This window comes from Phodopus roborovskii, unplaced genomic scaffold, assembly GCF_943737965.1.
Source record: "Phodopus roborovskii unplaced genomic scaffold, PHOROB, whole genome shotgun sequence".
Lineage (NCBI taxonomy): Eukaryota > Metazoa > Chordata > Mammalia > Rodentia > Cricetidae > Phodopus > Phodopus roborovskii.
The window spans coordinates 20,448,884-20,474,471 of NW_026126448.1; the positions used below are offsets into that span (position 1 = coordinate 20,448,884).

The 25,588-nt window shown below is 49.3% G+C and overlaps 2 protein-coding genes across 2 annotated transcripts; both read right to left on the reverse strand.

Annotated features, from left to right (window-relative positions):
• Positions 1-1,630: 1,630 nt before the first annotated feature.
• Xkr8 (XK related 8) lies at positions 1,631-7,036 on the reverse strand. The gene is made up of 3 exons (XM_051189003.1): positions 6,707-7,036; positions 5,131-5,327; positions 1,631-2,744 (listed from the first exon to the last, which is right to left on the reverse strand). Exons 1-3 carry the CDS (start codon positions 6,997-6,999, stop codon positions 2,035-2,037), a joined length of 1,200 nt encoding a protein of 399 aa, XP_051044960.1. The 5' UTR covers positions 7,000-7,036; the 3' UTR covers positions 1,631-2,034.
• Positions 7,037-7,446: 410 nt separating this feature from the next.
• Positions 7,447-24,927, reverse strand: Smpdl3b (sphingomyelin phosphodiesterase acid like 3B). Its single transcript, XM_051189004.1, has 8 exons — positions 24,732-24,927; positions 18,843-19,056; positions 17,409-17,506; positions 13,679-13,822; positions 12,548-12,720; positions 10,921-11,101; positions 10,703-10,836; positions 7,447-8,015 (listed from the first exon to the last, which is right to left on the reverse strand). Exons 1-8 carry the CDS (start codon positions 24,802-24,804, stop codon positions 7,650-7,652), a joined length of 1,383 nt encoding a protein of 460 aa, XP_051044961.1. The 5' UTR covers positions 24,805-24,927; the 3' UTR covers positions 7,447-7,649.
• Between the last annotated feature and the right edge of the window lie 661 nt (positions 24,928-25,588).

The window sequence follows — 25,588 nt, forward strand, 5'->3', positions numbered from 1 at the left end:
ACCCTCTCCCCAAAAAACGTCAATGGCATCCACATCCCAGGAACCACTTCCTCTTACCCACGGAGGGCTCTCAGTACTTACCTTCCACCCAGCCCCTCAAACTCACCTCCTAGTTCTAAAAATGCTACTCTTCAGGCTCAGGAGAATGCACTAGTCTGCCCAGATTTTGAGTTCTGCTGCCTGCCAGATGGGCAACCCACTCTGGCTCATCAGCTACTGCATCTTATAAAGCAAATTTAAGTCATGCCGTCAGATATTTGTACACTGTATGAAGATATATTGCTGTGATTGGTTTAATAAAGAGCTGAATGGCCAATAGCTAGTCAGGAAGTATAGGAGGGACTTCTGGCAGAGAGGAAATAGGAGATGAATCTGGGCGCCTGAGACACCAAGACACACAGGGAGTCAGACATACAGAATGAAATTTAAAAAGCCATGAGGCAAACAGATTAATATAAATGGGTTAATTTAAATTATATAAGCTAGTGGGACAAGCCCAAAATTTTATAATTAAGTCTCTGTGTTGCTTTTTGGAGCTAGCTGGTGGGAAAGAGAAAGGCTAGCTGTATTTACTGCCAAACTTGGAGCTCAAACTTATGGTTATGGGATTAAGACTCCCATGCTCTACCAACTTAAAAGGGAAACTTGAGAGAATTGTAGATATAGCCATTCCACTATGCCAGTAAAGCTACCTTGAATCAAAGGACAGAGTTGGCGATTGGCTAACTGGGATTAGCTATACAGTTCTTGAAGGACTGAAGAGGTCTGCTAGAGAGGACAGGAAGAGGGACAGGGTTTCTGGGGAGGTAATTAAGAAAAAGTGTAGAGAGAGGGTCAGCCATGGGCTCTTGTTATGAGTAGGTTTTTCCAGCAGCCTGGAGCCACTGCCGAGCCAGCCCCAAATAACACAGAGACGCTATTTTAGATATAATTCTGTTGGCCTCTTATCGGCTGGCTCTGTCTTAACTATTAACCCATTTCTATGAATCTAAGTACTTCCATGTGGTCTTATCTTATGGGAGAGAGGGGCAAGCGTTCTTCTCCCCGTGCTCCATCTTGAATCTCCCTACTCCTTCCTCCCTCCTCATCTCCTAGTCCCACCTATCTTGCTTCCCTATTGGCCAACAGTGCTTTATTCATTAACCAATAAGAGAAAAATATTTACAGAATGACATCTCCCATCAGGCTCTCTGTTGTCCTTGGGTTTTTCAGGTCTTTATCTCAACTTCTGACTCCTGAGATTTTATTATACTGGCACAATTTAGATATTCTTTACAAAGTCATACCTAACTCAGCCCACATCTGTATTCCAGGGGTCTGTACCAGTTTTAAGGGGTTCCAGGTCCCTGCCACCTGTCTGTAATAGAAAGGGTGATAGCGTGTACTTACTGGTACATACTGGTTTGGAGAATTTCATGTGGTTTTAATAATACTGTTGAACACATGTGCACATGTTCTCGTCCTTTCACAGACTGAAGTAGGAGATACATATGCTAGCTACAATGAAAAATACTCAATGGATAGTGCATGGCCTAGACCACAGGTCCATAAGGCACTTGGTTTAAAGGTGGCCTAAGTGCCAGAGTAGAGACTGCTGCATCACGACACCGGGGGGGGGGGGGGGACACGGACACGGGACTGGCAGGGTCATCACTGGCCTTTGGTCTTTGAGATCAGATTTGTTCAAGTGGGTAGGGAAAGAAGCTCAGGTGGTGGCCAGTTCAACAGTTAGGGCGATGCTCCCAGAACATAAAGTACTCTCAGCATTTGTTAACTGAAGTGGATGGGTGGGGTAGGGAAGACTTCTCGAGAACATCTCCTAGCATCCCAGGGCCTTCTAGAGCAGGCCAAGGAACCCAGGAGACAGAACATTTTCCCCAGTTACCTGAGAGGTAAGAATGGCAACGTGCGGCTTTGATGACAGCAGCTCTATTGGTTGGAAAGGAAGAGAAAATGGCTTGTATATGACTGGCCTTTGACTCTTCCAAGGCCCAGCTCTCTACATTGTCCTCACTGGCTGAGTCACACCCTGCCTCAGAGGACTCCTTCCACCTCTGAAACCTCTGGCAGAGAGGCCTTCGTTTTGTACTTGGGGAAGAAGTTCTGTGCTAACTGAGTGGCACGCCTGTTATAAAGCCTCTTAGGCTGTTTCCTAGGAAGAAGACTTAGGACCCCATCAATGCGGTCGGGCTCCCAGTGGCAGTGAGGGTGCAGCCAGAGGTAGTAGATGAGACGCAAAGCCAGTCCCAGGAGGAAGCAGGCTCCTCCTATAGTCAACCACAATGGCAAGAAGATCCCACTGGGTAGCAAGATGCTATGTGCCACCCACATGCTGACCAATAGAGTACTGTCACTGATGATGAAGATCAAGTGGATGATGGCCCGGCCTCGGGTGCGGCCCCCAGCCACATTGAACCAGGAGAAATAAAGGATGAATGCCACTGTCACCCGGTACAGCCACTCAGTCTTGGGGTTTGGCATAAATTTTGTGCCTTGAAGCCAGACCCAGAACAACAGTACCAACCACAGGCTGAGGAAATGCACGGCTACATAGTGGGGGAAGAGAGCTGAGAAGAGGGAAACAGCAAAGATTCGGGGACACAACAGCAGCAGGTTCCACAGGAAGTAGATGGCAGAGGAGCTCCAGCCTAGGCGAGGCTTAGAGGGAAGACAAGTACGCAAGGCCCGGTGGTAGTCCAGTAGTGCCCACGAGACGCCCAGGAAGGATGTGCTGATGCCAAACCCTACCAAGAACAAGAAGAAACAAGTCAACCTTGAGGGCAGCATGCCTAGCAAACCCCGGGGCTCACAGGAACGCTACCAGAAACCCAGAAGTAGGTCCTACAAGCCCCAAGTTGTTCAAGAGACAGTTGGAGAGGGAGAACATCCAGTTAAGTTCCAACCAGAGAGAGTGCTCTGCTTTCAAATGCTACCCTGGTAGCACTCATAAGGATGGGAGGGTGTGTGAATTTGGCACTCCTGGACCTTGGCTATAAGCTTCTTCTAGGTCTATAACCTTTCCATTTCCAAGGTCTGGGAATGGAATTAGTAGTCCTAGCCCCCCTTTCTCCATGTCAAAAAGTAGGCAGACGTTCTCATGGAGTAGCAGCAGACTTCCTGCAGCTGTCCTCAGGACTGGGAGTAATGGCCTGCCTCCCCACTCCTCCTCACTCTCCTCCATGTAAGCCTGGCCCATTATCCTGATTTTCCAAGATCCACTTTATGATAGGGGTTCTACCCCACTTCTGAACTGTCTAGACTCAAGAAAGATGGAGTGGCATGGGCATACTGTACAACCCTATGTGTCTTCCCTCACCTCTTCTAACTCATTCACTCAACAGAAGTGTACTGAGAGCCTGCTGTGTGCTCAGGACCACCTGGGACCTGGTATCAAATCTGCAACTAGCTCCGCCTCTTACCTACCTCTTACCTCCCTGCAAAACCCAGCTTCAGTAACTTCTGGGGTTTCCCTTCTAGACCCCACTCTGCAGCCACAGGTTCCTGTAACAACCCACCCACCCCATCAACACAGCAATTACCAGTTTTGTTTTTTTTTTTTTTTTTTCCAGACAGGGTTTATCTGTGTAGCCGTAGCTGTCCTGGAACTCACTCTGTAGACCAGGCTGGCCTTGAAATCAGAGATCCGCCTGCCTCTGCTTCCTGAGTGCTGGCATTAAAGGTGTGTGCCACCACCACCCTGTTTTCTATTTTTGAGCTCCTGGAGGGCAGAAAACTGACTTGGCTCACCTGGGGTCCCCAGATGGCCCAATATGCGGCACACATTAGTTTCCTCAATCAAAAGCTGAGAAAAACCTGTCTCCTCTTGCTCAACCAACAGTGTAGACCCTATCCACATGGCTATGATCAAGAAAATGCCATCTATCTATATATCTAGCAGATGCATCTCTCTTCTTGTTAGTGAGGGGTTCTCCCAGGTCCTAGTGTGACAGCAAGGAGGGTTCCTTGGGGAGCTGCTACAAAGCTATTTGAGGTCGAAGGGGTGGGGAACAGAAAGGGGAGCCCTAGGCTCAATCCAGTGTGAGGGAGAGTCCCAGGCTGGGCACTTGGTCTTGAGGAAGTCCCTCCCAAGACTCCTCACTGTACAGACTTCTCTGCAGGTTTATGGAGTCTTATGAGTGTCTGCCACCTGTCTCTTTTGGTAACTCAGTACACAGAGTGTAACTATTTATTTTACAGGCTGGGTGGAGGCTCTGTGTATCTTGTTCACCACTGTGTCTCTACCACAGTGACAAAGAAAAAACTTGAGTGTCTGAAGGTTCCCTGTGGGGAGCAGGAGAGGTCCTGAGTGGATGTGTGTTATTGACCATGAATGGCCATGTCAAAGACCCCAGTGCCTCAGACCATAGGAATGGTATTATCCCTGGTAATACCATTAAGAAACAGCTGGCCTTTAGCTAAAACCAGTATGTACAGAAACTTCAAATGTGCTACGCTGCTGCTTCAGGATCCAGGGTCCCAGCTTCTGTGTGTGCCTGTTGTTTCTTTAGTCAATCCCTAAGCCATGCAGGTGGAAGCAGTGCTCAATAAAACGCCCATTACCTAACAAACCTATTATGTGTCAGGTAATTTCTATATTTTATTTTATTAACATCAAAATAATAAAAAGCACATTGCTGGGGAGGCAGAAGCAAGGGAAATCTGTGAGTTTGAGGCCACTGTGGTCTACACAGTAAGTACCAGTCCATCCTGGTTTACAGAGTGAGAACCTGTCTCAAAAATAAAAGATGGGAGAGCAATTGAGAAATATACACCTGACACTGACCTCTGGCTTCTGCATATACACACATACAGTTGCAAACGCGCACACACACACACACACACACACACACACACACACACACCCATATAGTATGTACCAGGCCCTGGGCTTTGTATGCATCCCCCACATCTAACCTCAACACTTCACCAAATAGGTTCATTATTATGCCCACTGTTCAGATGAAAAAAACTGATAGTTTGAGTCACTTTTCTAACTTCATGCAGCTTGAAAATGGCTTTAGCTTTGAATCCAGGCCCACTACCCAATGCTCAGTCACCCTACCTACGATTTTGAGAACACTGTTGACACTGGAAGGGAACCAAAGGGATAGTCACTGGTCCAGCACTCACACTGGTAGTATTCAGCATGGCCACTCTTCAACACGATAGCCAGCACCAGTGTGAGCTGTGGTGTCGCCTCCAAGAAACTCTCAAAGAGCCGCAGCATGCTGATATCCAGGGAGAGGAAATCTGCATAGGCTAGGTCACTCTCAGATGGTAGCTCCTGCTTCAACAAGGACAGCCCCTGCTTTAGCCCCTGCAGGCACCTAGGCAGAACACACAGATGCCCAGGGGGCCAGGTCAGTGCTCTGTAAATTCCTCCAGGTCTACTACTGTGTACATGGAGGTAGGCTTCAGTCCTAGCTTGTCACTTAAATGCTATGGAACCTTAGGCAAGCCACCTAACCTCACAGAACCTGTTTCCTCATCTATAAAGTGGGTGGCATACAACTTCTACTCTTGCTGGTCAGGCATGGTGCCAAGTTTATCACAACTCACAAAGCCCTCTTTTAGAGATGGAAAATGGAATTAAGGAGCAAGTAAGGGGCCTGGGAGATGGCTTAAAAGTTAACTGCATTCACTGCTCTTGCAGAGGACCAGCATTCAGTTCCCAGCACACGAGGTGGCTCACCTGTAACTCCCGCTCCAGGGGATCTGCCACCTTCTCTGGCCTGTCTGTAATAACTGTCCTTCACACTCACCTGGGTTGCACTCAAGTTTGTACAATCCCTCAGGCAAAATGCAAACATTCAAAGCCCCTCCCCAGTGCTGGAAGCTGTATCCAGCTTTACCAAGATGAGAATTCCACAACAGATTTTGAACATCCAGCCACCCCATCCCAACCCACACCCACCAAGAAGCCCTGCCTTCATCACAAGACCCTGACCCCTTGATTTTACTTTCTCCCATCTCACCCAAGGGCTTATTCACACACACACACACACACACACACACACAAAAAAAAAAAAAAAAAAAAAAAGTCACCAGGGACTTTCTAACTGTCCTCACTTCTGTCACTCTGAGCTGAACATGGGTCCTATCCAGTTCAGAAAAAGCACACAACCCACACACATTTTTACAAGAACCAGTCTGTGTCCAGCCCTGGCCGGCTCCAGGGACACAGATGAGTCAGGCAGGACCCATCTCTGCCTTTTTCATTCCCCGATGGGGAAGCAAATGCTCACAGAGGACAGAAACAAAGGGAAGGGGGCACTGTCCTGGAAAACTTGAAGCTGTGTCAGGACAACTTACGGACATGTGCCTTTAATCTGCTCAGAACATCAGTAGCAACTATTGCCATCCACGCTAGAACAGAGTAAACTGACACCAGAGGAGTTAATGACTCACCCAAGTTCCTATTCATGATAAAAATAAAAAGTACGCCAGACAAGGTGATGCACGCCTTTAAGAGGCAGGCGGGTCTGAGTTCGAAACCAGTCTGATCTACAGAGCGAGTTTCAGGGCAACCAGGGCTATGCAGAGAAACCCTGTCTCAAAAGAAAAAAAAAACTAAATTAAAATAATAAAAAATAATAATAAAACAGTCCTTGGGCCCATATTATACCAGGGACTTTCTCACTGGACTTGGCTCTGAAGGTTGTCAACCCGCGTATCTTTTTCCTCGACGGGCCCGGCGGGCACTCACCTGTACACAAAGCCGAGCTGCAGCAAATGCAGCAGCGCCAGCGAACGACGCGAGGGCAGCGACCCGTGCAGCTCGGCGGGGTCGGAGGCCAGCCAGAACCAGCTGAAGAGCTGCAGCAGCACCGAGGCGACGCACAGCAGCGTCAGCACCAGCGCGGCCCACAGGTAACGGCCACCGAGCACGTACTGGACGACGGCCCACAGGTCAACGGCCACGTCCAACAGGAAAGCCAGGGTGCCCACCACGCCCACGACCAGGTCCAAGAACAGAGGGTTTTGTAGCGACAAAGGCATGGCCGTCCAGCCGGCCTAGCAGCCGCGGGCCTGCCGGCCAGCCGGGTCGTCGGGCAGGAAGGGGGCGGGACAGTCTTCGGAGAGGCGGGGCTGCTGGGCGGAACTTCCCCCTCTCGCCCTGCCGTGGGAGGAGCGAGGGTGCGACCCCGCCCCTCAGCCGATCCCACCGCTCAGACCCGGGCCCCAGGCTACCCTGTCCAGAGCCCAGCTGCTGCTGCTTTAGATTTTGAGTTTGGGGCTAGAGGCCGGGCCACAGCTGTGATCCCTCAAGGTTGCACGGTTGCGAAACCAAACCAGAAAACTTTTTAAAAAGTATCTAGGGTTTAGCAGACTACGTGTGTGCCCAGTTCAGGCCTTGAGCAGATCTGCAGGGCCCATCTTCCTGGTGGCTCATTTTACTGCGGCAATCAAGTGCATGGTAGTTTGATATATATGTATTAAGGGGAATAATGCACAAACACATGTACCACGAGCATGTTTTGTGGAGAAAACGTGAAACTTGGAAGAAATGTTCTTCTTCGGAACCTCTCCGATGAATCAAAAGACAGGGTAGACTGATGGTGATGTTCATCTCTCCATGAGCTGACACTGCCCAGTTTTACCGGGAGAAGGCTGAACCCAGGAAGAGGGAAGGTTGGCAGTGTTGACAGTCATAGCATCACCAATATGGGCAGGGTTGGCAGCAGAGTCAGTATGAGCAGGAAACCTGGCATCAGCCTAGAGCCAAGGCCATGCAGGCAGGTAGCATAAGTGTTGAATGCCACCTGCTGCATGGCACACACATGCTCAGTGCGGCAGATGTCCCCACAGGTTGAATGGTCATAGCTGACTGAGTTATAGATATAATAACGTTGCAGCATGCGCTGGTCACTGGCGATTCGGGTCAGTGCCGTGTGCATGGAGCTGGTGCCTGCATCCTGCACCTGGTAGGCCTCTGTCAGGCGGTACTCCAGCTCCCAGTGTGGGGTCTCTTGTGCATTCGCCTGACTCAAGTTCAAGAAGTAGGTCACCATGTCCTGGATTAGAGACACAGGGTATGCCAGGAATGAATAGTTGTTTAGTCCTACCCACAACCCAGCCTGTCCCCAGGCTCTCCAGAGCTATCATAACAGCTGGTTTGTTACTGAGCACTCAGGCAGGTATGCCTGGCAGAGAGCCTGTGCTTGGGTCTGATGAGGCAACTGCACCTATAACCCCATTCTCCTGATAAAAACACAGGCCTAAAGAGGTTGTTATGACTTGAATCAGAAGTGTACCCCATGGGTGCATTCTGAATGCTTGTCCCCCACTGGTAGCAATACTTTGGATGGCTGTAGAATTTTTAGGAAGTGGAGTCTAGCTGGCAGAAGGAGGCCTTTGAAGCTGGCTCTGGATCCATCTCTGCTTCCTGCTCAATGACAATGAGGAGTCCCTGACACTAGTAGCCACATGCCTTCCCCACCAGGATGGAATTAAACACTCTGAAACCATGGCAGCAGCCAGATGTGTGTGTGGGGGGGGGGGGACGGGGTAGGGGAGATGGAGGGGTTGGGGTAATGTGGCTGGCAGAGTTTAAGAACTGCAGCTGATGTGGCCTTCAAATTCAAACAAGACTGTAGGACTTGGTGGTGCCTTCGGAACCAGAACACACTGATTATCACAGAAAGGAGCTTCGGTGAGTGTGTGTGGCATTATTGCACCCTCTCTCTGCTGTGACTGCCACTGTACAGAGGAAGCAATGAAGTGTCCATGCAGACAACAAGACATGCTCTTAAAAGTCCTCAGGCCTGGGGCCAGCAAGATGAGTCCCCAGAAGCCACATGGAGGAAAGCAAGAACCAACTTTGGCAAGTCACACACACACACACAGACACAGACACACACACACACACACACACACACACACACATTTTTCAGTCCTCAGACCTGAGCAGGGGAGATGGCTTAGTGGTTAAGAGTACTTTTTGAAAATTTTATTTTACTTTTAATTTTGTGAGAGTATATGCACATGCATGCAGGAACCCATAGAGGCCAGAGGAAGGGATCAGAATCTCTGGAACTGGAGCTGTAGGCAGGTGTGAGCTGCCTGATGTGGGTCCTGGGAGTCAAACCTGAGTATTCCTCAAAAGCACTGAGCCATCCGTCCAGCTCCCAAGGGCACTTTCTGCACAACTATGAAGAACTGAGTTTGTATCCTTGCGCTCACATGCGCGCGCACACACATATAAACTGAGCAGGGTATGGAGGCTCACAGCTGTAATTGCAGCACTCAAGAGGAGACTAAGGCAGAAATGTTGTATCAAGGCAGGAGAGATGGCTCAGCTCACATGCTGCTCTTCCAAAGGACAGGGGTTCAGTTCCCAGCACCCACATATGGCAAAACACATACACATAAATAAATAGCCATTATAAGAAGAAGAAAGATTGCATCAAGCATGTCAGCAAACCCTGGCTCCTTGGCCTCTGAAATGCCTGTAGGATCAGATACTTCCCAGCACCCAGGGCTGGGTCACCACCCTCTGGCAGCTGCTGGTGTTTACTTCCTTACTGTGCCTGTGCCTTGATCACAGTAGACGTGGTGATTTTGTGAAACTGTGAATCAGAACAGCTCACACTTCTGTCCCCAGCTCTCCAAGTCCAGAGTTCTCGACATGACCTTGATCTGATCCACTTTTCCTTTTTTGCTCTCCGGGGTCACCCCTCCCCCTGCTCTTTCCCTAAACCTCCAAGCCCCTTCCCACCCCAGGGCATTTGCCTTGCTGTTCCCTCTACCTTCTTTACAAACCTATGGCTCGCTCAGTTTACACAGAACTCAAATTCCTCCTTACTCGAGAGCGACATTTCCCTTGTCCCATCTATGTAACACAGCCCACACACTCCAAAATCTTCAGCCCCTTTACCTTCCTCCCACCCTTCTTCAGCGTCTTCCTCCATGTTAAGCTAGCACTTTGCTGCTGAGCTATAGCCACGCCCCCATCCCCCTTTAGAGACACAGGGTCTTCTTGCTATGTTATTGTCTGGTCTTGAACTCACTATGTAGTCCAGACTGGCTTTAAATTTTAGTCCTGTGCCTCAGTCTCCCAAGTGCCTGGGATTACAGTGCTGTGTCAGCTGGTCCAGCTACCACCCTCCCTTTTCTGCCTCTCATGTTTAATTTTATTCATTTGTTTACTGTTGTCCTCCTGTAGGAATTTTGGCAAAGGAGAGCAGTTACTCTGTTGTTTGTGTCTGCATCTCCTGAGCTTTGAACAAGACTTGGCATGTGGAGGTTCTTAGTACATTTTGATGAATGAATGAATGAATAAATGAATGAATGAATGAATGAAGTAGTCTTTCTTTGTCGAAAAAGTGCTCACAATGTTAGGAGCTGGGTCCTGGTTGGTGTTTGGGAAGGGGCAATGGGCTTGAGCTCAGACTGTTGGGAGTCTTCCATATAGCTTAAGGAGAGGCAATTTTATCTTAAGGCTTGTAAGCAGCAGACAGGCAATATGCAGTTAGTATTTTAGGAAGATTAATCCCTTCTGGGTGTGGCAGCAAGTGGCAGTGACCCAGAACAAAGAAAGATGTGGGGAAGAATTGACCTGACCAGGTGGTAGGTGGCAGATTCTAACCAGCATTCCCTTCAAGGCTCAGCGCTGAGTAGCAAGTGGGTTAGCTGAGGACCAGAGAAGGTGGTGATGCGGTTAGGTTCCCACCCCAGGCCCCAGCAGACCCACGCTCCTAACCTGCGGGTTCAGTGTGACGCGATCATACTCGAAAACACGGATGCCTGGATTGTTGGCTCCGTTGACCACTCCAGGGAATGTGGTCTTCCATGGGGTGACCCCCGGTGTGAGGAACATGACGCTTATGGGGGCACCTTTAGGGGAAAAGACAACAGGCTGAAAGGGACACCACGGGGAGAGGAAAGTTGTCGGTGGCCAGTTCCCTCAGGACGCAGTACCTTCACTGTCATAGAACATTCGGAAGCTGTCAGTATGGTGGTGCCCAAAGAACTGCCCGGCTATGACACGGTGGTGCTTCTGGACCACCTTCAGGTACTCCTCATTGAATCTCTCTCGGAACCAGGCCTTGTCCTGTGTCTTCTCAAAGAACCCTGGGGGCACGTGGCCAATAATGTACACCTGCAAGAAAGGTACCAGGATTGGAGATGCTCTCTCCATCTGGTTTCCACCTCCCAAACCCTGCCCAGGTGCTCAAGGGCAGGCGGTCCGGCTCATGTGCATCTCCTCCCTCTGAGCGTAACTTAGACAAACCCTTCCTGATCCTTCCCAGAGCTGGGCTGATCCTCCACGGCTCCGTGAGAACACTCCATGTTCATGTGCATCTGTGTTTTATGTTCCCCTTGGCCACCATTTCAAAAATGTAGAATGAAAACAGAATTAGGAGTCAGGGGTGGTGGCACACACCTTCAGTCCCAGTCCTTGAGAGGAAGAGGCAGGTGGATCTCTGGGAGTTCAAGGCCAAGCCTGGGCTACAGAGTGGGAACGTGTCTTAAAAGGATAAAGAATAGTGACTGAGCTCTGGCGTCAAAGCACAGCTTGGCCACCAGCCGAATGTCATCTCCCTGAGCTTCAAGTTTCTCATCTGGAAGAGCATTCACCTGGGGGGAGCGTACTGGCTTGTTGTGTGTCAACACAGCTAGAGTCATCAGAGAGGAAGGAGCCTCAGCTGAAGAAATGCCTCCATGAGATTCAGCTGGGAGGCATTTTCCCAATTAGTGCTCAATGGGGAGGGCCCAGCCCATGGTGAGTAGAGCCATCCCTGGAGCTGGTGGCCCTGGGTTCTGTAAGAAAGCAAGCTGAGCAAGCCAAGGGAAGCAAGCCAGTGAGCAGCGCCCCTCCATGGCCTCTTCATCAGCTCCTGCCTGCAGGATCCTGTCCTGTGTGAGTTCCTGTCCCGGCTCCCTTCCATGATGGACTACAATATGGAAGTATAACCCAAAATAAACCCTTTCCTTCCCCCCCCCTTTTTTTTTTGTCATGGTGTTGCATAGCACAAATAGAAACCCTGACTGAGACATGGAGTTGCTACGAAATTTAATAACGGGTCAAGTCTAAAGCACAAAGCCATGTGCCAGCTATTAGCATAATAAGCTCTCATCAACAGCAGCCACGAAGTCCTCCTGGGATGTGATGGGTGATACATCGACCCACACATGAGTCACTGTGCTGGTCCTGGAGTAGCTGCTGGGTCAGCAGACGAGATGGACACACCCAACATCTGGGTGCCTCCTTGGGTACACAGTGTGCACTACTGCTGTGGGTATGGCAGTGATGGAAAGATGTCTGAAGTTGGAGCAAGGAGACTAGGGTTCTAGGCTTGGCTCCATTGCTTACTGTGTGATGAGACCTTTACAGCTCCTTGAGGCCCTGAGTGTCTTCACATGCAGTGGGATTCAGGTCCTCAACTCACAGGGCTGCTGTGGCTAGAAGAAACCTCCTCTGGGCCAGGCTGATACCGGACCCTCTGGGATATGAGCATCCCCCGTGAGTGTGTAAGCCTGTGCCTGGTGGAAGACTTATTTCAGGGAGTAACCCAGGGGCACAGAAAGAAGTAGGAGCACTTACCATCTCCCCATCCCGAGATGCATTGCTCAGCACATCTCCTAGCCACTGGAATTGCTGGCCGGGGTCGGCCATGCTGGCTGTCTGCTCATTGCTGCTGTAGTACAGATTGGTATTGAGGACCACAACTCGCCCTGCACTGCTGTTACCTGGCAACTTCTCGGAATAGAAGGCACCTAGGATGTCACAGAGATAGCCTGAGGTGGGTGCCTCTGCCACCCTGCACCTCACTTTCTGACTTCTTTCCCTTGGGCCCTCCCCTCCCATAGGAGAGGCATCTAGGGGTAGGAGCAAAGGTTCTGGAGCTGAGTTTTAGTTCTGGCTCTATCACTCATTAGCTGTGTCTTGGGAAAGTCACACGGTCCCTCTCTACTCTCAGTACTCCTCATCTGGATAATGGACTAACAATGATGTGTAGTCTCCATCTAGATCCATTGCTGACCATCTTCCACTCAGCTGTTTGTCCCAGGAGCTGACCTATTTAGATCAATCAGTGGGCTATGGTTTGAACAATGAGGAGTTCCAGCACAAGAGAAGAAAGCAAGGTCAGAGAAATTTGGGCTGGCCGTGTGTCTACACCAGACATTTGCAACTGAGATGTGGCCCCCAAGGAACATATGTCAATGCTCAGAGACACATTTGGTGGTCACAATGGAGATGGCATCTAGGAGACAGTGACCAGAGACACTGCTAAACATACTATTGTGGGGGAAAGAACAGCCCTGCCGGCCCACAGGCTGTAGATACCCAGGTTCAAGTTAGCTTGAGCTAAACTTCCAGAGCTGTAGTAGGGTAGCTAGCGGGCTCCAGAAGGGTGCTGAGGATAGTGCCTGGCATTCACTGCTTTACGATTATCAGTGATGCCCTAAGTTAAGTACATAGGCCTTGGAATCTGTCCCAGATCCTGTTGCATTCACTGCTTTACGATTATCAGTGATGCCCTAAGTTAAGTACATAGGCCTTGGAATCTGTCCCAGATCCTGTTCTCAACTCCTTTAGCAAGCTGTGTGACCTCTGTCTCAGCGTCTCCCTCTGAAAACTGGGGATAAAAATCTGTGCCTGCTTCAGGGCTTGTGGAAATGAAACAATCAGACCAACAGTTTGTGTCCATATGGTAATCAGCACCATGGATACCTTCTTTGAAGAGAGCGAAGGATTCGTTGCTAAGCCAGGGTCTCCACAGTTCCGCCACCTGATCGTAGATGCTGTTGCTCTCCGCTGGGAACTGGTTTTTAGGGTGAAAGTCATGATTTCCCAGAGCGGCATAGACTTTAGTATCTGAGAGAAAAAGAAGACATATTAAGGAAACACGCAAGAGCAGCCAGCCAGCCCTCAGCAGCCACTGGCCATCAAAGCCAAAGGGGAACAGAGATAACACAGATAAGGGGAAAACAGAGATAGGCAGAAAACCGCATTAGATAGCATCTGGCTGAGCTCCACCGAGGACTGGGATGGAAGAGTTGTGAGTTGCCTGGTCCCATTTCCTACCCCTGTACTCGACCAGAAAAGAGGCCCCTGGGAGGCGACGAGGAGAAGCAATTCCTTATGGAGCCCCCACTCGTGTTATTGTCAATTTCACATCATCTTGCTTCTGAGAGGAGACCTGGCTCACCTCATTCACATAAGTCAACCAATATTCTACAGCACACCAGCGTGGAGCTGGGCACCAGGCTCTCAGGCCCAGAAGCCTTGCGGTGCAGAGGATAGCAAATAATTAGCTGTGTGTGAGGGATAACAAAGGCTAGGAGGAAGGGTGGCCTGTGAATGAGATTAGGTGTGTAGGGGAGCCCAGCAGACTGCCTCCTTAAGGACAGCCTCATGCTCGCTTCTTTTGTGTTAATTGTGGGGTTTGCTTGTTTTGTTTTTCCCCAGGCACTGTGAAGCCCAGGCTGACCTTGTAACTCTGGATCCTCCCGCCTCCACTTGAGTGCTAGGATTACAGACCTGCTCCAGTACCTCAAGCTCATTTCTGCTTTTACTTAGTCTCTACGCCTGGCATGCAGTAGGTGCTTAATAAATATTCTACAATGAACAACAACAACAAAAATTCTTGGGAAAAGCCAGGCATGGTGATGTACACCATCACTCGGGAGGCAGAGGCAGGAGGATCTCTGTTGAGTTCAAGGCCAGTCTGGTCTACATAGTGAGTTCCAGGACAACCAGAGTTATATAGTGAGGCCCTGTCTCAAAGAAGACCCCATTTAAGCTGAGCCAGGTGACAGAATCTTATAGTTTCAGCTACTCAGGAGAGTAAAAGGAGAGGACTGCAGATGAGTTCAAAGCCAACCTGTTGAACTTAATGAGGCCTGGTTTCAAAATGGGCTAGAGCACCTGCCTCGCCTAGAAAGCAAGAGGCCATAGGTTCATTCCCCGTACCTCAGAAGAAGGCAGACCCATCTGAGAGAAAATGTAAATCCCCGGCAAGTGCTAATTTGAAAGGAAAAAATCGTTTATGCTATTCACAGCTACGGTGGTCCAGGTTCCACACCTAAAGGTGTAATCATCGAATGTTCACACTTTCCTCAGTAAACACCCGTTGACTGGCTGTATGAATGGCTAGACTATCTTATGTCATCCTCAAACAACCCCTGGGACAGGCATCACAATTTCCCCCTTTTCCCAGGAGGGAAACAGATGCTGGGTGACATCCCCAAGCTTATGGGGAAGTAAAATTTGGGGACTGTCTTGTTGCTGTTTTCCTGGTCTTGCTTTGTACACCTGTTCTTGGCCTCTCTTCCACACTAGAGAGTCAAGCCCAATGTGCAAAGTGAAGGTAGGAAAGAGAAACGCAGTCAAACTATAGAAGCAAACTCCCCAGGCCAGCCATGCCCTCTCCACCTCACCCCTTCCATCCCTTTGTGCAGGCGGAGGATCCAACCCTGTGCATGCCAGGAAGGCAGGCAGGCAGGTACTCTACCACTGAGCCACACAGCTGGCCCCTTACTCTTCCCGGGTGAACCCTCTGAACTCTCTGTGATGCAGCTCCGGGTTCTGCTTGGATGGTATTCTAATTCTCTCTTGTATCTTCCAGTCTCATTTTAACATCTCTCAAAATAAGGCGTGTCTGTTTACCATGGCTGTGAGGAAGCACCTTATCGTTCTTTATCGGGCAGCACTTTTTTTTTTAAATCATGGCCATATATAAAATGATTCTCTTTTCAGCCAGTGAGTGGCATCTTCAACAATAGCAATTGTAATAAATGTGACACAGACTACAGAATCTATAATTTTTACACATGTTAAGTCATGGTCAGTAAAGTGTTTTTTTTTTTTTTTTTTCTGGTTTTGTTTTTGATTTGTGTATGTGAGATATATATATATATATATATATATATATGTATGTATGTATATATATATATATATATATATATATTGCACTCACCCACATGTGGGTGTGGATGGAGGCCTGAGGTTGACAGTTTAATGTCTTCCCAGTTGCTACCTTATTTTTGAACTTTCTTACTTGTCATTTTGGCTAGAGTGGCTAGCCAGCAAGCCCCCAGGATCTGTCTGTCTCTGTCTCCCCAATGCTGGGTTTATAGATGTGTGCTGTTGACCCCAGCTTTAATGTCTGTGTGGGGATCTGAACAGATTCAGGTTTTCATGCATGGTGACAAGTGTTTCACCACCTAGCCATCCACCCAGCCCCAATAAACTGCTTTCCTATCCATTATTTCACTTTTACTCCAGAAGTCCTACGTGGACCAGAGGAAAGAGGCTCAGGGCTAGGTATGCGTCTGAATCCCTCACTAGAAAGTGACGTCTGAGGCATCAGTCCCTAACTGCATTGGGGGTAATAATACCTTTAGCTGGAGGTTGGGCGAATAGCCCATTTGGACCCTAAGAAGCAACCTCTGCCAAAAGATGTACGGAGTCTACCTTTATAGAACATACAGGGCTGGATTAGAGAAGGTGGACACAGCCAGGTGTCTCAGCAAATGTTTTCTGTCAAGGGAGGAGACTATGGGAACAAGAGCAGGACCCAGATGGGGGCATAGAGCCCCACACTTGCCAAATGACCTTGACCAGTTGACTTGATGCCAAGACTCACATTCCTCATTAGGAAAGTTAAGCTGGCAGCAGCTCCTATCTGTGGTTGTCATGACAGTGAATGTGCTAAAACCTGCCAAACTCTTAGAGTAGTAATTAGCGCTTGATCGGCACAGTTGTTGTCTATTTTATCACGATTCTGGATGTGGATCCTGGAGGGCCATGAATATGACCTTTGAAAGGAGAGGAAGGAGATGAGGTAGACACTGGCGGGAAGCTTTCTCAGGTTCCCAGCTGGCAGCCTGTGGACCTGACTCAGCCCTCAGGACCTGTTTTGTATGGCCCATTTAAAACCATCTTCAAGGGCCAATAGGTGGAACACACAGACCCTCTTTTCTCTGTCATGCCCCTCGGGGTTGCTCACTCACTCCCACTCTCTGACCACTCTGCCTGGCTTGAAAGGCTTAAGAAGCACTGATAAGAGTACTGTGGCTGGCAAGCAGCATCTCCCAGAAGTCTGACAGCTAGATGGTCTGCAGACAGCAGATGCCAGCGTCAGGGCAGGATACAAAGGCCATGTGTGAGCCTGACTGAGCTTGCCCAGGGATGCCTGTATGTAACTGACTGGCAGGTGTGAGTCTAGCATTAGATAGAGAAGAGTGTAAGATGGAGGAATGGCTGGCAATGACTTTGGTGGTCACCCGTGTTCCCACAAAGGTGAGAAATGGTTGCTGTCCGGCGCCTGAAGCTGGGGAGCAGCCACTGTTGTCAATGAAGGTCTGTATGTACTCCTACTGCTGCTGTGGCCCGTGCCAGACACGATGCGGGGGAGAGGGGGGTCATGGAACACTGCCAGTCAGACACCGAGTCCTACCTGGAAAGACCTCCCTGATGAGGTTAGTCAGGCGTTCCACAATTGCCAACACAGCTGCCTCCCCTAGCCTCTCGTTGGGGATGTGCGGTGTGTCATCTCTGTAAAACACCAGACAGACAGTGGGCACCAGACAGACAGGCACAAGAAACTGAAGGGAACAGCGGAGAGAAGAGAGCTGTAGCTATACACCCCCACCCCCGCATGTCCACATGACCAAGGAAAGACAAGCTGGAGTGCAATCAGACAGAATTAAAAACCCAGGCTCTGCCATTTAAACACCTGCCGTGAAGTCCTGGGCTGGTTGTTAGTCTGTCTGAGCCCCCATTAGCTCACGTGTAGAATAGATAATAATACCTATTCATAGTCACACACACTAAATAAAAATAAAACCATCCTGCAGAGCATTGGTGGCGTACGCCTTTAACCCCAGCACTCAGGAGGCAGAGGCAGGTGGATCTCCGTGAGTTAGAGGCCAGCCTGGTCTACGAGCAAGTTCCAGGATAGGCTCCAAAGCAATAGAGAGAAACCCTGTCTAAAAAAAAAAAAAAACTCATTTCTACAGTTCTCTTCCAAGAAACTGCAGCTGTCTCAGAAATGTGTTTTATAACTAAAGAGCTATGAAGAAAGAACCCTAGAAATTATTCCATTCTATATCATTCAGCTCTGCAAGCCCCTGGAGGTTTCTAGAAAAATGCTGCACCATGGGAAGGGCTATGGATTTCCCAGTGCCCCTCCCAGAGGGACTATTTCAGTGTTAAAGTTTTTTAATAATTTCTTTAATTTTATTTTATGTGCATTGGTATGAGGATATCAAATTCCCTGGAACTGGAGTTATACAGAAAGTTGTGGGCTGCTGTGTAGGTCCTCTGGAAGGGCAGCCAGTGCTCTTAACCACTGAGCCATCTCTCCAGCCCCAACTGTTACAGTTTTTAAGAGCCACTCCTCAGAACTATCAGAGCCCTTTCCCCGCAGCGTGACTCCTGGTAGGAGTCTATTGATTCCTGGGCCCTCCTGAGATACTGCCGTATTCCTTAAGGGCATAGCCTTTCCTCTCCCCCTGCACAGGGCCCCTGGGGTGGTCACCCCTACATCATAGGGAGGGACAGTCAAGAACATTATGGACTTCGTCCCACTTCCTATAAGTGTGCACTGAGCCTGGCAGAGGTAGCATCTGGAGCCACCCTCACCAGTTTGCTGGGTCCGTTTCTGTCCTGCCATGTGGGGTCTGGTACCCTGTGCAGGCGGCCCTCTCTCCTGGCTGTATCCTCTGCAAGGCTGAGAGCCCTCTGAAGACCAGTCCCTGACTCTGCCATCTCAGCCCCTGGTGTCTGCCCGAGGACCGAACACGCAACAATCCTGGATGTTCTGCTGAGATGAGGGTTAAAAGGGACAGAGGAGGTAAAGGGCTCACACGTGACATATGACTGCTCTTACCCCGTCCAAAAAATGAAGTCTGGCTTCGGCTCAATCTCCTTCATGGCGTAGATGGAAGAGTTGACAAGGGCCCAAGGAGAGTCACAGAGGTAGTCACCCCAGGGTCCAGCATTTAGCACAGGCTGGGAGCCAGCTGACGGGCACACCTGGAGGGGGTCCTTGGATACAGTGTAGTTGGGATCCAGATGCAGGTCAGAGATGTGCCAGAACCTTCCTGTGGAAAAAGAGAACCTCCCTCGATGCTTGGCTCTTCCCCAGGCTGGATGAGGAAGAAGCCTGGAGGTAAAAAATCAGGCTCCTCTGAACACCAAGTTTCAAGAAAGAGTTTCAGAGCCCCACTCTGCCCAGAGTAGAGAACGGGCTCGCTCTGCACCCAGCCTGTGATCTTTTGGTGAGGTTCTTATCATTGCCTATCCCAGTACCCACAGCAGCTGCAGGAGGGATGGGGCCGTGTGACCCTCAAGGCGCTGAGCAGGTGTGCGTATGCAAGCAAAAGCACAGGTTAAACATGCAGGCTCTGGATCCACCTCAGAGCTGTGTGGCCTTGGGCAAGCCTAGTCGCTCAGCAGGGCCTATCACTAGATCCAGGCCCTGGCAAACCCTGAGATATAAGCAGAAAATCTGGCCTGGGGGAGGAGGCTTACACACAAATGAGCTGGGAGAGCTTGCAAACCCTGGGAGTCAGTGTGGAAATGAAAGAGGATCAGAGCAGAGGAAGGATGTCTCAGGCTGCAGCTCCTCGCATGGGTGTGCACATCATGGTGTGGATTTGGGGCATCGGCACACGCTGTGGGTAGTGTGTTTGTTGAAGCAGTTGCCTGAATTTTTCTCCAAACTGAAACGTGTAATACAGAGAAAGGACAGACAAGAAGCAGGTGAGGTGGAGCATGGCATTGCCATGGTCTGTCTGTCTCTATCTCTCTTCCAAGACAGCATTTCTCTGTAGCTTTGGAGCCTGTCCTGGAACTAGTTCTGTAGACCAGGCTGGCCTCGAACTCACAGAGATCCGCCTGTAGCTGCCTCCTGAGTGCTGGGACTAAAGGCAATCGCCACCCCCCTCCCAGCCCAGTTTCTCTTTTTTGAGGACAGGACTGGTTTTGAACCCAGGATTGTCCTGTGTCAGCCTCTCAAACACTAGGACTGCAGAGTCACACTGCCACACCCAGCTCTCAAGGACAGCATATTGAAAGTAGGTCCAGCCTCTGCCCTCAATCTTGTGTTTCGGGCTGAAATGCCAGAGAAACCTGGGGATTACCTCACCTCCTATTGATACTTCCTACTCCATTTCCTCAAACTCAGAATCAACAGTTAACATCCTTCCCCACAGGATGCTCCGCCTGGGGTGGGACCAGGACACGAATGTGGCACCAAAACAGGTCCAGACTCTGGTTCCTACACTTTCCCTCCCAGGTGCTCTTGAGAACTTGCCTACCTCTCTTGACCTATACCTTATCTGGGGAAAGGACCTGAAACTTGCTTACATTAAGGTATAAATGACTGACTAAGCTGCCCTTCCCACAGCCTGGAAAGTTTGGATTACCCTCTCCACTCTCCTGATAAGGAAGCAAAGGATCAGAGGTCAACAGGCCTGAGACTGTGGCCAATGGCAGGGGCCTGTGGCTCAGACTCTAAGGAGATGTGGTTGCCATTTGGAGAACCAGGTACCTGTTCTAGATAGATGTTTAGATGGACAGTATGTGCCTGCATTTTGATGGTCTTACCCGAATGGAGTCTTCGTTTATACCGAAAGAAGGGATTTAATCTTTCCACACAGATTTCAGCCCCTAATATATTTGAAATTATTCCTCCAGAAACAAAACCCTAAGCCAGAGTAAAGGAATTAAGCATCCCATTCTAACCATAAGTGGACAAGCTAGTGGGCTTCCCATGTACCCAAGCACCTGCTAGCTCATGCATGTGGCCATGTTTTAGGCAAAGCTCGCCAGCCTAATGCAACAAGATGAACTTCTGTCTGGTGTCCTTGGAAGACCCAGGAGGACACTATTGCCCTGCCTCAAGGAGGAGCTTTCTCAATTAACCACAAGCACCAGCCACTTGGTCTCTCTGATGTCAGCCGCAGTGGGTATTTCTTCACTCCAGAAAAGTCCTGGCTGGGGGCAAGGCTAGGCCAATTGTCAGTTTCTAGTAAAAATGAAACTGCACTCATCCTCCCTGGCATTTGTGAGTAGGGTGTGGTGTGAATGGGTGTTGCTGTGAATCAAACTCAGGGCCTGGTGCATGCTAGGCAAGTGCTCTATTGCTAAGCCATTCCCCAGCCCTCTCCCCGGCTGCCTTGAGAAAACTGTTATGGTTCCCAGAATGACCTCAAATGCACTGAGTGCAGGTACCCCCCCCCATTCAGCTTTCCAAGTAGCCAATATAGCAGGGGTGTGTCACCACAAAGTGGTTGGAATAAGGGTTCTTTTTGGGGGTGGGGGTGGCTGAGTACCGAGACAGGGCTTCTCTGTGTCACCCTGGCTGTCCTAGAACTAACTCTATAGACTAGGCTGCCCTCAAACTCACCAAGATCTGCCTTCCTCTGCCTCTCAAGTGTTGGGATTAAAGGTGTATGCGCAGCTGCCGCCACCACCTGGAATTAATTATTATGGTTATGAGAAAACTTGGGTGCCAAGTTTAGTGAGTAGTTGAGGGCACAAACCTCAGTAGAAATTCTAGCTTTACTGCTCACTTGCTGCATAGACAAGGACATCTTTACTCTGGCCTGTCTCTGTCCAGCAGCTCATAGGTACGTGAAGATGGCATGTGGTGAGATGAGCTAACATAGCATCGGCATGCAGCAAGTGGGAAGCGTCAGCTACTCCATATTTGGTCTTTGAGAATATCTGACAGGCTTCCTCTCACTGCAGAGAGGAGATGGAAGGAAGGGAGGAATGGCCACAGCTTGTCCTGACTGCACACCTTGTCTCCTTGGGACTGTCCTCTGCAGGGCCAGGAGAGAGATTAGAAGGACAAAGTCAAGACTGAACTTGCCATCTGATGCAGGGGAATGAGTGGAGTGTTGCACCAGCTGCACGGGAGGAAAAGGAGCTGCATGCTGGTGTCATGACAGATAGCATCCCAGCTCTTGGCTAAGAATAGTAGAACCCACAGTTCCATGCAAAGCGGAGACTGGCTGCTAACTGATAGGTGACTTGGCACTTCCTTGCACATCAGAAGACCCTGAAAGTGCTTGCAGGTGTCACAGGACTCTTTTTTGTTTGTTTTTCGATACAGGGTTTTTCTGTGTAGCCTTGGCTGTCTTGGAATTCCTTCTGTAGACCAAGCTGGCCTCAAGTTCACAAAGATATGTCCACCTCTGCCTCCCGAGTGTTGGGACTAAAGGCGTGTGCCACCACAGTCTGGCTCTTTTTTCTTCTTCTTAAAGACATTTGTTGTTGTTGTTTTTAATTATGTGTAAGTGAGAGTGTGTGTACACTTGTGAGTGCAGGTGCCTGTGGAGGCCAGAGGTGTGGGATCCCCTGGAGCTGGAGTTATAGGCAGTGTGAGCCTCCCACATGGATGCTGGGACACACATCTGCAAGAACACATACTCATAAAATACTGAGCCATCCCAGCACTGGAAGGAGGCAGAGGCAGGCAGAGCTCTGTGAGTTCAAGACCAGCCTGGTCTACCTGACTAGTTAGTTCCAGGACAGGCTCCGAAGCTACAGAGAAACCCTGTCTAAAAAAAAAAAAAAAAAAAAAAAAAAAAAAGTCAATCTACATTTCAGGAAAAGCATAGAAGGGCAGGCATCTTAATCTCACAGCAACTTAGCAGAGTCTGTCTCATTGTGGGATCAGACAGGCACTGCCCCCCCCCTTCCCACCTCCCAGGGCCTCTCATTAAATGAATGTGGTAGTAACAGCAGCTACTAGTACAGCTACTAGAACTACCCAAGTGCAGTGAGGCCAGATGTGGTGGTGTGTGCCAGCGACTCCAGCTACGCAGGAGATGGTCAGAAAGGTCACCTGAGCTCAGGAGTTCAAGGCAAGCCTGGACAACAAAGTGAGCTTCCTGAGATTGCATAATCTTTACAGCAAGATGGCCCTGAAGGAAAGGTAACAACTGAGTTTGATCCCTAGGACCCACATGATAGAAGGAGAGAACTGACTCCTCCAAGTGTCCTCTGACCTCCACACACTGTGCGTGTGTGCATGCATGTGTGTAGGAATATATATTATATATAATTTTTTTAAATAAAGACTTTTATCCTTTTATTTTATTGAAATAAGTTTTAAAGAGAGTTTTCCAAGAGCCTAATACCAAGTCTAGGCCACTGAAAATGCTCAGCAGCCAATAAGTCTGCCTGCTGTTTTCCTTAATGGACTATTTCTGCAGAGCTTCCCATTGTAAACAGAACACAGCTGGACAGCCTGGGTTCATGTCTGGACTCAATAGCTGTGTAACTTTGGAGTTGTTTTTCTGTGTACAATGATAAGGAAAACACTTCACAGGCTAAGTTGTTGTGAAAGTATTACGTCAAAAAAAAAAAAAAATCCACACACAGGAGTGTGGTTAAGTGCACTCTCACAGAGGACCCTGGTTCAAATCCCAGCACCAACAAGGGAGCTCATAACTGTCTTTAACTCTAGTATCAGGTCATCGGATGCCCTTTTCTGGCCTGCACTGGGGCACCAGGCACACATGTGGTACACTGGCATGCATGCAAACAAAACATCCATGTACATAAAACAATGATGCTTCTTCAACAGTGGTTTGCAGATCTTCCCTGCTAAGCCTGCCTCCTTCTCTGAGCTGTAACTCAAGATGAGAAATTTTTAGCTAGTGTGGTGGTGACACCTTTAATCCCAGCACTCGGGAGACAGAGGCTGGAGGATCTCTGTGAGTTTGAAGCCAGCCTGGTCTACAGAGCGAGTTCCAGAACAGCTAGGGCTATTGTTACACAGAGAAACCCTATCTCGAAAAACAAGTAGATAGATGAGACAGAGGCCGGAGGATCTCTGTGAGAACAAAGCCAGGCTTATCTACATAACAAGTTCCAGGCCAGCAAGGAATGCACAGTGAGACCATGTCTCAAAAAAAAAAAAAAAAAAGCCTTCAAGGTCACTCTGGAATACTACTGGCATAAGCATTTGTCTTGCTCACGCTGGGTTTCTCCTTGGCTGTTGTTTATTCCAGCTGAGGGGATGGTTATTCCTTGAAGACCTGAATTTTCTTTTCTGCCTTCTTCCTGCATTCACCCAGGGTTCAGAGATCGGCTCTCCACTAATGTTTTTGTTTTTATATTTTATTTTTATTTACGTTTATCCATTGGGCAGGAACACACCACTACACTTGTGTGGGAGTCAAAAGACAACCTTTGGGAATAGGTTCTCTGCTCCCATCATGTGGGTCTTGGTGGCAAACACGTTTGCCGGCTGAGCCATCTCCCCAGCCCTTAGCCAATGTTTTCGTTTGTTGCTTTGTTCGAATCCCAGGGCTGGAACACACTGCCTTGCGCATTCAGACAATCACTGTACCACAGAGCTACTACACCTGATCCTTCCACCACAAGCGTCCCGACTGAGTTCACAAATTTTTCCAACCACCTGCTCCCTCTCCGTGGCTGGCTCTGTACCAGACCCTAAGCCAAGTCAGTGCCCAACTGGCAAAGTCAGCATCCTGCCCCTGCCTCTGGCTCAAGGGGCCCCTTTTTCTTTTCTTTTTGAAACACTGTTTCATGGATACTAGGCTGCCACCGAACTCTCTCTACCAAGAGAGCAACACCACACAGTAAGTAGCCCTGATGACTCTAAACTCTCGACTTTAACCTCTAAGCTGCTTGACCATTCTCGGCCTTGTTCTGTGAGCCATTCCCAGCAACCCAGACCCCACCCCCCAGTTCCTAGTAGGAAACAAAGACTAAGCAGGTTTTCCTGCAGCCCTACCTAGTTCAGCCCCTGCCACTCCCCAGGGGGCCAGGAGTATCAGCCACGGGAGCAGTGTCATCCTCGGGATCATTCGCGTGCGGCCGCAGTCCCTCTAGGTGTGTCCGCGTAGCAGGTTCCCACCAACTTGTGACCAGCCACGTGTCTGAGCAGAACTTCCCGTCTGGCAGTTACCTGTGTTCCAATTTATCCCTGGCGGCTGGCTGCTCTTGCTTTTCCTCGTTTGTCCAGCAGGGCGTGAACTTGATTGGAGGAGAGATGTACCAGTCAGCACTGGAGGAAGGGCTTGTAAGTCTCTGTGGAAACCACATCTATGTTGCAAGATGCTGTTAAGAGTCCCCGACTTTTAGAAACACAGAAGTACTTGGAGCAAAATAATACGATATTGGCAGTTTGCTTTAAAAATTATCTAGTAGAATTGAAGGCGTTTCAGTTCAGCCAGCCTCCTTTATTTCCAGAAAATATATGGCAAGCGCCATCCTCTCTGACTCATTGTCCTCTCCTTGCAGAACAGAAACATGAATGAATTCATTGGCTGGCTTTGGCCACCAAAGGACCGTAAATGCTAGCTGGAGATGTGAGAATACAGGAACCTAAACTTAAACCAGATGTGGTAGTGCTCACCTATGACCCCAGCATTCTGGTGTAGAGGCAGAAGGGTTAGCAGTTCAAGGCCATCCTGGGCTACCTGGTGGCTTGGAAACCAGTCTGACTTTATTACAAACCACATTTAGAGTTCTTTGTTGATCATACCAGGAGCTGGGAATGACCAGAAACTGGGCAGCAGGGAGATGGTGTTGCCTCCTAAACCTGAAATTGGACAACAGGGAGAAGGTGAGTGAATGAGTGAGGTAACC

What these genes read in the sequence shown, in the direction of transcription:
- Xkr8 (XM_051189003.1), bottom strand. Translation starts at nt 6,999, where the DNA reads ATGCCTTTGTCGCTACAAAACCCTCTGTTCTTGGACCTGGTCGTGGGC. An exon ending in CAGCTCGGCTTTGTGTACAG is followed by an intron (nt 5,328 to 6,706) that starts GTGAGTGCCCGC and finishes TGTTCTGCCTAG; the next exon opens with GTGCCTGCAGGGGCTAAAGC. An exon ending in CCATGCTGAATACTACCAGT is followed by an intron (nt 2,745 to 5,130) that starts GTGAGTGCTGGA and finishes TGTTCTTGGTAG; the next exon opens with GGTTTGGCATCAGCACATCC.
- Smpdl3b (XM_051189004.1), bottom strand. Translation starts at nt 24,804, where the DNA reads ATGATCCCGAGGATGACACTGCTCCCGTGGCTGATACTCCTGGCCCCC. An exon ending in GACTTCATTTTTTGGACGGG is followed by an intron (nt 17,507 to 18,842) that starts GTAAGAGCAGTC and finishes GGTGTTTTACAG; the next exon opens with AGATGACACACCGCACATCC. An exon ending in CATCTCGGGATGGGGAGATG is followed by an intron (nt 11,102 to 12,547) that starts GTAAGTGCTCCT and finishes CCTTTCTTGCAG; the next exon opens with GTGTACATTATTGGCCACGT.